The sequence below is a fragment of the Psittacula echo genome (genome assembly GCF_963264785.1).
Source record: "Psittacula echo genome assembly, chromosome: Z".
In the NCBI taxonomy this organism is placed as follows: Eukaryota; Metazoa; Chordata; class Aves; order Psittaciformes; family Psittacidae; genus Psittacula; species Psittacula echo.
This window is the reverse complement of record NC_137742.1, coordinates 20118461-20131410: the sequence shown is the minus strand read 5'-3', so window position 1 is coordinate 20131410 and position 12950 is coordinate 20118461. Positions and strand designations below refer to the sequence as shown.

At 38.0% G+C, this 12950-nt stretch overlaps 1 protein-coding gene across 3 annotated transcripts in view; it reads right to left on the bottom strand.

The window, feature by feature from the left end:
- Nucleotides 1–12858, bottom strand: part of MTREX (Mtr4 exosome RNA helicase) — a 43851-nt gene extending 30993 nt beyond the window's left edge. For 2 of the 3 annotated variants that reach the window (XM_080637942.1, XM_080637944.1), the window contains exons 1-12: nt 12490–12858; nt 11982–12110; nt 10261–10327; nt 8135–8197; nt 7489–7601; nt 6513–6687; nt 5531–5621; nt 5049–5173; nt 3888–3986; nt 2987–3089; nt 2718–2849; nt 1483–1562 (exon numbers count right to left, since the gene is read on the bottom strand). In XM_080637942.1, the coding sequence (XP_080494068.1) occupies nt 1483–1562; nt 2718–2849; nt 2987–3089; nt 3888–3986; nt 5049–5173; nt 5531–5621; nt 6513–6687; nt 7489–7601; nt 8135–8197; nt 10261–10327; nt 11982–12110; nt 12490–12599 (1287 nt within the window). In that variant the 5' untranslated portion in view covers nt 12600–12858. The remainder of the gene's footprint in view (nt 1–1482; nt 1563–2717; nt 2850–2986; nt 3090–3887; nt 3987–5048; nt 5174–5530; nt 5622–6512; nt 6688–7488; nt 7602–8134; nt 8198–10260; nt 10328–11981; nt 12111–12489) is intronic. The other variant, XM_080637943.1, reaches the window with a different exon arrangement.
- Nucleotides 12859–12950: the final 92 nt, after the last annotated feature.

Here is a 12950-nt window from a genome sequence, read left to right as displayed (position 1 = left end):
GTGTTCACATGATTCACTATTTCCTGATTTTAAGTGCAGCAGATATCCCTTCAATATTATTTTCCAGATAGAACTAGGAATGATCTGAAGGGTAAAGCCAGAGGCCAAGCTTTTCAGCAGACTAGTCTTAAATTGGGTTAGGCAAACTGTGAAGCTGTGCCCTAATTTACACATCTAAATTTGCATCTATTAAAAAAAACAAACAAAAACAACAAAAAAACCAAGAAACAAACAAACAAACAAAAAAAAAAAAAAGAAAAAACCCCAAAAACAACAACAAAAAAACCCCACCAAACCCAAAGCCTCATTTAAAGTCATTTTTGGAAACAGTGATCTTGTAAGCACGAGATACTTCTTTTCAGTTTTAGTTCCAGTGATTTCACTTATTGAAATGTGCTGTAAAACAGTGAAGTCAGCACCTGTGACAGCCATACAAGGAAACTCAGGTTGTAAATGACTGAATTAATCTCTTAAATTCTAAAAGCATTGTACTTCAAACAAATACTTACATGAAATTAGGTTTGTCTCTGGTTTTCTCTTTGAAAACGATTCTCATTCACAATCTATTAACACTTGGTTACCATCCAAAACCCAATTCTGAGAAGATGCTTTTGAGATATCATTGTCCAGAGATTACTAGATATTATTGGATATAATGACTGGATATTATTGGATACAATATCCAATATTGGATATAATATTGGATATATTATTGGATAAATATTGGATATTATTGGAAATAATGCCACTGTTGTAAGCTTACAAGAAAAAAAAACGCTAACAACTCAACACACATTATATATTGGATTCCTATTATCCCAAATTCACAAACAAAATGTGGAATCTGAAGCAAGCAGGCATGGCCAAAACTTAAATGGTTGTTTTTCTCAAGAAGAAATTGCCACACTCACAATAAAGGTCACTGCATTAATTGATGGACACAAATAAATAAAGAGGGGAGGAGAATGAAATTACAGCTTTAGTATACGTTACAAAAATATCAAAACCTGTAATATTTTGTCCATTCAGAAATTTGTATTTTTTCCACTGTAAAGACAGTCATCTATGCAACAAATTAGAATACAGTTGTATCAGTTCAACTTTCTAAAAGGTTCAGCAGTTAATACCTGATCAAGTGCATACTGCACTCTTATTTGATCTATTCCCAGACAGTTTTAACCCAGACATACCTGTTGACTTAAAAACATAATTAGGAAAAAAAAAAACAAAACAACAAAACAAGCACAGTGTAGGAACTCCACAGTTAATTCTGGCATATGCCATTTGCTGCCATTACAACAGGAATCCTAATCACTGAATCCTATTTCACAATGTCAAGGAGCAATGTAAGAGTTATTAAAACCTGGGGAGATGAATGACAATATTCAGTTTATGATTTCTGTACCCACTACGAAAACCCCACAGCCTCAAAAGCTGCAGAAACAGGAGAGCAGCAGCTACCCCTATCCTATCTCCACTGACCTGAGGAAGCTTTTTGTCTTCATCTGATAGACAATCAATCGCATTATTGAACACTTCTTCAACCATCTTTTTTTCTTCATCTAAGAATGCAATTTGTAAATTATTACAAAATCTAGAAGGTTTATACCATATGTAAAAAAAGCTTTACCACATTCTAATATTAACAAAACTTCACAATAAAAATACTATGGAAGACTGTCAGCCACCCAGACTGGGTGAGACGATCAAGACTTAAATGTAAGACTGAAGAAGCCTAACAGTAACCAGAAGTGGATGCTCAGGCAAAAGGAAAACAGAACAAACCTGGTAGAATAATTCTAACTTCAGTTATTTCCAAGCTTGGGATTTCTCAGTTTTAAGTACTTTGTCTATTTAATTAACCTCCTCCTGTTTCTCTTCTAGCTACTATTCCTTGTCTGCATGGACACAGAAGCTTTCCCTTTTCTCTGTTAGTCCTAAAAGTTTACATCCTGTTCTACTGAAATGGTAAAAATATTAAGAATTCAGAGATACAAGAGAAGAAAATACAGAAAAATTAATCTCTGCACTTGTGCCTATCTGTACATGTTCTGACAGAAATAGTTGCAACAGTGAACCTGAAGGTGTAAGGACCGGAGCAAGTAAGCAAGCATGAACAGTTCACAGACATGAAACGATACATCAATTCATAACAAATTCCTTATTTTTGTTACAACTCCTAACATTTCCAAGCGATGAACTTAAACTTATTTTCCAAGCTTGGTCTTAATCCAAAATGTTGTTTACCTTTCAGGTTTTGGTTTGAGGAGAAAGGGGAGAAAAGAAGGAGAGAAAGAAAACTGTATTGAATAGTTGAAAAAGAACAGTGTAGCGGTTCATTATACAGTTGTTTTGACTTTGACAGGATACTTACTTTTTTTATGGACATAAATGAAAACTTTTGGAAATACATTTGTTATGATCAGTTTTCTCTCCCATTATACATAGAATTTTCTAGGAACTCTTGTATTATTACAGAGAACAGGATTTTGAAGAAAGAAATAAAGTTTAAAATAGAGGAATAATTAAGTACTCTGTGCACCAATAGTTTCCTACTAAAAATAGACTGATGTACCAGCATAGTAAGTGAAAAAGTAATATGTATTTTTCACTTGTTTTTACAAAAAAAGTTCCAAAGGAAACAGAAATATCTAACCAGAGTAACATTTCACATTAAACTACAACTGTAAATAAAGCTGTATTTTATTTATCTGTACCTGTATTAAAATCTAACTTTGTCATCTGAAGTGCATAGGCTTCACAGTCTTTCTTACTGAAGCTGAAAATAATCACTGGTTGGAAATTCCTTTCCGTGATCATCTTCACAATCTTAAAAACATTTGAAGGACCTGCAGAGAGATTGCATTAATTAAAATGTAATTTTATCAAAAAAGTATCTTATGCAATAACTGAAACACGAGCACAGCTTGCCTAAAATTTTGTGGTATTATACAAAAAGTTACTTTAGAATTGAATTCAAACTCACCTTTTGTTCCTCCTTTCCTGCCTTTCTGGTCTCCTTTTGCTAAGTCTCCTGCATCTCTAAGCACTTGCATAGCTGTATTAAAATTATCTTCTCTGAAATCTCCCTAGATACAAAACATAACCTTTGTAAGCAATTAGCTCCTGCATAGCCCACTTAAAAATACTTTTTTGTACCATTTGTAGCCAGTACCATTACCCCACTTCTACAGGCAGAACAAAAACAAAGCATAAGCCAACAAGTGAGTTTACTGGGTCAATGTCACAGCTCAGAACTACAGTGGTGTCTCTGAAGTTATTGCCCATTGTTCTATCCATCACACCATTAACCACACTACACCTGCTGAATACCAATACCTGACACAATACCAAAACTAACTTTTAGCAAAGTCTAAATGAAACTACACTGCCCAGTGAAGATCTAGCTTCAGGTGCAGTACTACTGTTTATGGCATTAGCTACTGCTGCGCGAGCCAATGGTGGATTTTAAACAAGTCACTACTTCAAAATCGCCTAAAGACACAAGAGTATTTTACACCCTCAACCAAAGTAAAATTTGAACACTACTGCATTTTCTTTTGTGTGTGAAACAGCACAAGAAGCATCAGCTACTTTGCAGATTTACAGAAAGCAGCATGCACTTTAGAAAACAAAGCAAGACATGACACTTAAGACATCTCAGCAAAGTATTACTCAGCTAACTATATGACATTAGGATAACAAAACCTATCTCTTCTATAAGACCGAAAGAAATCTTAACAGCAATTCAGAAATCACTGTTACCCTTGTGTACTTCATTTTAATACAAACATCCTTTGTATAGCAAATCCAAATTTTGCAGGAGATCAAGCTAATGGCTGATACACAATGAAAAAGATCTTTCAAACAAACTGAATGTTCCTTACATTTTCATCAACCACCAGATGGAGCCCATCTCCTCCTGCTGGGAATATATAATGCTGCAGTGGAGTGGGTCGATAGTCTGTGTAAATCACATGGCAAGGCTATAAAGAAACAACAGTGTACATGTAAATGTTTCTAATTGCATCGTAGAAATACTTGCTTGATGGAAAATCTAGTACATCCCTATTAAAATGCATATTTCTAAAAGCTAACAAATAAGACTTATAGAAGCCAAGAGATTTTCTTTCCTGACTATGGATGTTGCTTAAGAAAATGTTTCCATTTTCTTTAGAACAATTTAGCTTAACGAAGGGGGGGGGGGGAAATTCTTTCTCATGAACACAAAAAGTAAGGACAGGTACTATTTCCTTCTGCATTATTACACACTAAAAATCCTAACACCTTCTAAAACCAAAGGAAAAACTGTAAACTTCTGTTTTGTAAGCAAAACCCTACAATATTTCTTACACCACCTAAAAAAAGGCACACAGCAGACTTAAAAACTGCATGGAGAAAGGTTTCTTCTTTAAAAAAAAGTAAATTACAGTCTAGTGTTCCTCAAAACAAAGTCTCTTATACTACATCTCTTTCACTACAAACAACATAATAATCAATCTGATCAATCTCTTACAAATATTAACTTCCCTAGTCCTGATTCCCATCTTCTTTGCTGCAAAAGCATCTCTTAAAAAAATGGAGTGAGATAAACCTAATAGTTACGGAACAGGATAGATTTCTTATATTCCTCTTTTCTTACTTTGCCTGCATAGTAAATATAGTATTTCCTATGGATTTATGATTTATTTCTTATTTCCACATGGCCTTTTTACAGAGCTTTTCAAACAATTTCTCCAAATAACCTCTTGTCTATCTGAGTATGTTCATCATGTTTTGTAATTTAGAATGCTTGTTGAAATCAAGCTAGTGTCTAAAGTGTGAAAAATAAAATTTAAAGAAACAGCTGTAATGGTACTATGCAGAACGAACAGCCAGTATAGCTGCAAAAGCTAAAAGTACAACCAGAGAAGCCATAAGTGATCAATACCATCATTTATAAGCTATAAGATGACTGAAAAGATGCTCAAGGGTTGAGTTCACATCAAAGAGACAGTATTACATTACAAAACAACAAGGATGGACATATAGCACATCAGAAACATTACCTGTTTGTGAAGGTGGCAGATCCATTCAGCAAACTGACGAGCATTTGGAATAGTTGCAGAAAGGAAGACATAATGAACATTGTCAGGAAGCAAAATAATGGTCTCTTCCCAAACCACACCACGTTCTGAAAACGGAGAAGTCACATGGGAAATGTACATGATTAAAGTCTGGTTTTTTTCAGTTCTGAAACCAAACAACAGCATGCTGAAAGAATAAAATGAAAACTAAAACCAGCTTCCCCTACACAAATGCCCTCAAAGCGGCTTTTGCCTTGGCAAAGAAAATGCAGACTATGACACACAATAGCTGTCTGACACACATTCAATACAAAACAAATTATGAGTGATTTATGTACAAAGATGAGCTACTTTCAGAGAGAGAGAGAGAATAAAGAATTCATCAAAAGAAAAAAAAATGTTCTTGGGAAAGAAAAAAACCAAACATCAAACTTCCTGGGGGAAAGAAAGTACTTATAGGATACCCGAATCTCTCATGTAGTGGATTTCATCAAAAATAACCCATGCAACTTCCCGCATAACCTCAGAACCTCTGTAGAGCATGCTTCTCAGAATCTAGGAAAGGCAAAAAAAAAAAAAAAATTGAGATCAAACACATGAAATAACAGTCATACTACACAGATTTCAGTAAGAAACTGCCTGAATTTGTGGTTCACATTTATGTGGCAATATGAAATCATATTTTGCACAAATCTTAAAAGCATTTTAAGATTGGCTGTGAGGTGCTTTCCAAGTTGATTCCAAATCTCATTGTCTGAGATGAGCCAGTTTTTCTGCAAAACCAGCAAAGGAACATGAAAGAAAAAACATTATTTTTCTCCCAGCCTCTATGTGGCACAGGCCTGCCAAGCTGCCTTCTTCCCTCATCCTAATAGACAACCTCTCTGCGATTAACATGAAATCTCTGGTCAGAAATCAAGTCATTCTGTCTCTCCACCCCATGTTTTCCTACCAGAGTTTTCTCTGTAAGACAGTTTATTCATTTAAGGTAAAGACAGAAAGAGAAAAATTTCAACTCATGGCTGGACAGATTTCTGCAACAGGAATACAACAAAACCATGTCAACAGTACTTTTTTACCAAAGGTGAAAAACTGTATATTCCTGGAGTACTAGCATCTGGCGTGAAACACTCAATTATCACTCAATGATTTTCCTCTCAACCTTTTGCTTCCCAAAACCAAAATACTGTTCCTACAGGATTCACTTAGACTGATTGACTTTTAGTACTTCACATTTATCCAAAGAAAACTCTCTGTCTTGAGCACTCAGGAAATTAATTAAGTTCTGTCTTTCTCCATGTGAGAATGAAAGTTCTTGACAGACAGTCCAAAAGCATGAATTTACAGACATTTACCTAACTTTTTCAAAAACCAGAAGTTCAAACATTAAAGGGAGGCATCATGAAAATGATCATTGACAGATCAAGAATTAATGTCTGGTCTTACCTCAGTCGTCATCACCAGACAAGAAGCTGTAGGATTAATGGTGACATCCCCAGTCATCAAACCAACATCCTGAAATTCTTCATACATCTCACGGTACTTCTGATTACTCAAAGCTTTAATTGGGCTTGTAAATATTACACGCTGTTTCTCCCTCAAAGCCAGGGCAATTGCATACCTGTATTTAAACACTGTACATTATGAAGTTGTCAGGAAGTCATTCATAACATATTATTTTCATCTAATCTTCTCCTTAAAAAATAAAAAAAAGAAATGCAGAACACAGTACAAGAATACAAATCACTTCTTACAAGTTCAGTGCAACCTTAACTCAACTATGTATGCATCTTTGAAGAGCAACAAATCATTAACAAGTTAACTGATTTTTATGGACATTAGGGCACACCTAGTTTTATCTAAAAATCTGGCAGTCTCATGACAAACTATTATTACTGGAACTCATGCTCTAACATATTTACATGTACATCTAACTTCTCACCCCAGGTCAGGAAGCCACTCCACTGTCAAGAACAATCCCTGACAAAAAACGTACACCATCTTTTAAGCATTTCTTGTCTGACAAACACAAAGTTGCTAATTAACACAAACCACTGCTTTTGGCAGTTCAAACACACAAGAAATTCCTTAAAGCCAGAGGCTAGAAAAGCAATGTATTTTTTTCTTAATTCATGCGATTATGGACAGCAGAAACTTTCCTTTCAATCTATATAATAACATCTCAACAAACCCAGATTGTTTAAACACAGAAGACAAGCTTAAACATGAATTAAGCCCTTCACTACCCACTAAACAAGATGAAAGAAGTAATTTTTATATCTGAGTAGTCAATTCATGTCTAGTACTAATGCTCCAAACTTCGTATCAAGAATTTGAGGCATAACAGCTATGATGGTTCAACAAAAGGACATGACAAACATCACACCATTTTCTTATTAGAACACGTCAGAAAATTACTTACTCTGCACAAACAGTTTTACCAGCTGATGTATGAGCCGACACTAACACAGACTGCTTATTATCGACACAAAGAATAGCTTCCCTCTGAAAAGCATCAAGAATAAATGGATATTCCTAAAAAGAAAGCAAGAAAAAACATTACATACTTTTAAGATGGACTGTTACTTACATCTAATTAATTCTGTGACTAATCTAATGTGCAAATTGTAGGCAGAAATGGCATCCTGTTGATATTTGTAACTTCAAACGATATTAATACCCCGTATTTCTCAATTACTTTGAACTTAAATAATTTAATCTAATACTTCACCTAAGATCTTCGCTTGCATCTTCTTGTCATGTCAAATTGAAGTCTTGCCCCGATAACTGAATTTTCTCTGATTTACTAATTTAGGATGAGAAATTACTGAGTGCAACTGAAGCCATTGCCTGATGTAGAATAGAATTGCAGTCAGCTTACCCACCCCATTCAACCACACCATTATACTCTACCAAATTTAAAATATAGAAACACCCACCTTACTTGCAAGAGGTCACCTTTTCAACACACTCTTTTCCAAGCCTTACTGACAAAATACATAATCTTTCCCTCTACCCTCATTTATTCTCTGAAGCATATGCGAAAAGAAATGCAATCTATCACGTACTTTTGCAGCTTTCCCAGTTCTTGGCTTCAGACCTGTGAACTCTTCATTTGCTGGAAGTGCAACCTATAAAATACAATAAAAACAGCTGCAGCATTCTCAGTGTCTAATACAATGACACATCAAGCTATGAAGATCTAGGGCAGGAGATGTGCATGAAAACAAATGTGAATTTATATTATCCTGTTTCTATGACCTCATGTGTCAAGGCTTCCTTCCTTTCTCTCAGAAGTTTTTCAACCAATATTTCTATCCTTCTGCTCCAACAAGGTTCCTTCTCTCACTGCTTTGATACTTCCTACTGTCTTCTGTGAAATATTTCTGCTTCAACTACCTTGGAACATCAGCTCTTCAAGCCAAGACACAATCATAGCTTCTGGCCAAAGGACACCAACTACTCAGCTCACATTGAAAATACTCCCTTTCCAAGGATTATGTATTTATACAGGAAAGTTCCTGCTGCTGGTTAATATCTAACACTCATTCATACTAAATATTTAAACACTCTTCAGTTACTAAGTGATGGCAAACCTCTGCCAGACATCTTGAGATAGCAAAGACTGTACTTTCATTACAAAAGTCTAATCATACAGGGTGCTTGAATGTAACCCCATTTAAATTGAGCTAGCTTGGGAAGACAGCACAGAAAACAGAATTATCATAAAAGTACAAAGTAGTTAAAAATTACACATCTAATTCTCACAGAAACTCTGATAATCATCTTTGAATGAAGGATGATAAAATACAAATCTACATTAATACTTCCAAGTTTTCATATTTTATATTGCACTTATGTCTAATACAATTTGAAAATGCAAAGTTTTCATTATTTTGCTTTTGCTTAAAAATCTTTATCCCTTTTTCCCAAAATGCAATTTTTAACAGTAATCAGCCTTACAAGAAAGCCTTTCATTCTTGAACCAAAATAGTAAAATATTTCCGTGAACAGCTGCACACTGAGATTTCACTATAAACACAGACCTATTTTAACAACTAATAGGTTTTCATCCTCAACAACAGAAGACAGAATGAGCTTGGCACTTTTAAAATATGGCAACTTATCAATATTATCATCAAGTGTTTCACAATCATTCATTTTATTGCAAGTATCATTTGAACAACTTCTGGTAAGGTACCCTGTTAATTTTTCAAGTGCCAGATACAGACCTCAAACTCTTTACAAGCCTGTTCTACCTTAAATATAACATAAAATATCTCCTTCAGGGTAGTAAGACTCTGCAGAGGGATCTGGACAAGCTGGATCAATAGGCTGAAGCTAATGGTATGAAGTTCAACAAGGCAAAGTGCCGGGCCCTGCATTTGGGCTACACCAACCCCATGCAGAACAACAGGCTTGCAGCAGAGTGGCTGGAAAGCTGCTTGGTGGAAAAGAACCTGGAGGTGCTGACTGACGGAGCTGAACATGATCCAGCTTGTGCCCAGGGAGACAAGAGGGCCAACAGCATCCTGGCCTGTATCAGCAATAGTGTGGCCAGCAGGGCCAGGGCAGTGATCACTCCCCTGTACTGGGCACTGGTGAGGCTGCACTTTGAATCCTGTGTTCAGTTCTGGGTCTCTCACTACAAGAGAGACATTGAGGTGCTAGAGCAGGTCCAGAGAAGGGCAACGGAGCTGATGAAGGTTCTGGAGCACCAGTGTGATTAGGAGCAGCTGAGGGAACTGGGGTTGTTTAGTCTGAAGAAAAGGATGCTCAGGGGAAACCTTAATGCTCTCTACAACTCCCTGAAAGGAGGACTGAAAGAGGTGGCTATTGATGTCTTTTCCCAAGTTACAGGTGATAGGACAAGAGGAAGTGGCCTCAAATACTCCAAGGGAGGTTTAGACTGGATACCAGCAAAAATTTCTTCACCAAAAGGGCTGTCTATGAAGTGGTTGAGTCACCATCCCTGAAAGTCTTTCGTGTAGATGTGGTACTTAGGGACCTGGTTTAGGGTGCGCTTGTCAGTACTATATTATCAGTTGGAGTTGATGATCCTAAAGGTCTTTTTCAACCTAAATGATTATATAACTCTATGATATAATAAGCACAATATTATTTTACTGGCAGTAATACATACAATTATATGAAACAAGCCTATACTTTCCACATGCATTTCTGCTGCACTCACCTCATGCGTACAACCTTCAACAGTTTCCACAGCTTGCACCCTTACCCAAGGCATCACGTCTGCCAGACTAAAAACATGTGAGTTAGGATTGCCAGAAATGTATTTGAAAAATCTCAATTTCTTTATAAATGCTAAAATCTTGAACTTCACCTGTACTTTTACTGCAATACTAAAATAAATGACAGAGAAACCTGAAATGGGCAGTTGGCAAAGACTCCCACCAGTACTAACACCTCTAAGTCTTAGAACATTGCTACTATGTAAATATGCTCTAGCTACTGCCTTGGGATTTGTAACGCCTTAAAAACTCGCACCACAAACCAAACAGCACTTGAATCACATTTACTCACATAGAGTTTTCTGATTAAATTGGAACTTTTTTTCAACATGTAACAAAGCAAAATTCAAGAACAGTATTCCCGCTACTAGTCATGACACCAAGTAACAGCAATCTGAAGGATCCCAAGCAACTGCCTGAAGAAGAGACCCTGCTCTCTTCTTTACAAGTCCCTCTTCTCATGGCCACAAGAAGTTACTAGTATCTCACTGCATAAATGCTGGGTTTTTTCTAATTGCTTTACCATATTTCGTAAGCTACTGGGGGCAAATATACTTCCACTGAGCCCACCAACACAGAAACTGACTTCAAGTGTTGACTCTGGTTCTGGTTTGCTTCTATGCAGGTTTACAGTGCTCTGAGAAGTCTTTTCATTACTTTCTCACAGAAAATCTTACCTTGAACTTCAGAAAAATTACCATCTAGGCCCAAATGACAATCCATACTAGAATTCTGTCTGACACAAGTCAATAATACATAAACCAGATAAAAGTATAAGAACACAGCAAGCACGCAAGTTTTCCTTCTGTAGCAGTTTTCTGCATTTTGAGCTAGGAGGTACACATCTGTGTTTGGCAGCTCTATATTAACTTTTATTCCATGAACCCTCTTAATCATTTTCTGAACCAACATAAACTTCCAAATTCACAAGAATCTCTTAAGATACACTAAGCTGAAACAGTGCCCACACTGTTCCTTCAATTTGCTTTCAAAACCACTCATAATCCCAGTCATGAAGTTCTAGAAAGAAAAGAGGGAGATACATACGGATCCTGAAGCACAGAAATTGCATTCTGGCATCCCTTCAGCTGCTTTATCTCCCCAGCTGTTGGTACGCCCAATTTTATAACCCCTCTTCATATCGAATACTTCCCCATTTGTGCTCAAATTAAAAGCATGTCCGTATTTGAAATTCCAAATACATGCTGCAGTTATAATCTTCCATTTCTCAAGAGCCTTTTTTCTGTCTCCCTGATCAAATTCTTGCTGTATCCCAAGCCATTTAAGTCTTTCACAGTGTGGTAGGCAGCAAGCCTGCCTCCTCCCATGTGCCTCACTGCTTACCTCTTGCTATATGACTGAAGTCAACATGACGGCCTTGACCAAGAACCACCAACCCATATGCAGTAACCGCACACACAAATATTTCATACCACAGTAGTCTATCTGCCTGTACTGTTAGTTTAAATATGCCCAGTGCTCATCTCTGCTGAACCTGTGCTACCAACACATCCTCACTCACACAGAGAAAATCAACTTCATATGCAAATTCATCTTTATGTGAAAACACTACAGAGCTACTCCCATTGACTATCCACAACTGGCATACAGCTAACCGGTATGTCTTGCTATGATTTCCTTACACATTAAGCTAGGCACTTACTTGTCATCTTCTAATTCATCTTCCAATTTTCGCTTCTTTCCTAAAGCAGCATTTTCAGTATGATTGACCTCAGGTTTCCTTTTCGGCCTTGCTGTTGTAACTGCTGCAGATTTTTCTTCTGATGGTTTTCTGCAACATAAAGAGACAGCCAACGTAACATTTGCCAGTTATATGCATCTATTTTCAGAGAAAAAATGTGGCCTGACAGGAAACGGTCATCACGCTGAATTCGGGTACAACCGGCCATGCGCTTTCAAACTACTTCCGGCATGTGCTTGCCTCCAACTTCCGGCGCTCCCCAGTAGCCCACTGCATCAGGGCTGACCACAGCGCGGGCGCCAGGGATCACAGTAAGCATACGCTTTAGCCTGCACCGCCTCCCCGGCCCCGCAGGGGTTCAGTAACGCAAATTAAGAGGCAAAAGAAGCGCCCCGCAGTGCGGCGCGAGCCTCAGACGCCAGAATACCCCCAAAGAGCCAGCTCTTCCGGCCTCACGCCGCGACCTCACCCCGATGTCCTGACGCCATCAATGACGAACGCCTTGCTCTTCCTGGCGGCAGATGCGGTGGCAGGCTGGTCAAACACTCTGAAAAGATCGTCTCCAAAGGCGTCCGCCATCTTGTTCACTTCTCCCACACTGCCTCTCGGAGCCACCCTTACCCGGATCCTTTCTGCTACTGCTCTGGAACTGAAACCGGGGATGGAACAGAGCAAGCCGGCACCGGGACCCCCACGCAATGCCCGATGCCGACAGCGGTCTCTGTCCCACCCCACCAGCACTGGAGCGCCGTGACGCCCCTCCAGTGCGGAAGGGCCTCTAGGCCAAACCTTCCCACAACCCCCCGCTGCCGGTCGCGGCCTTCAACCCGGAACCCGCTTTCTGCATGACCTAGCCAGCCCAGAGGCGATGAGTTGTAGTCAGACAAGTTCTGTCCAATGGGAGGAGCAGGGAGGTGGCACAGCCAATCG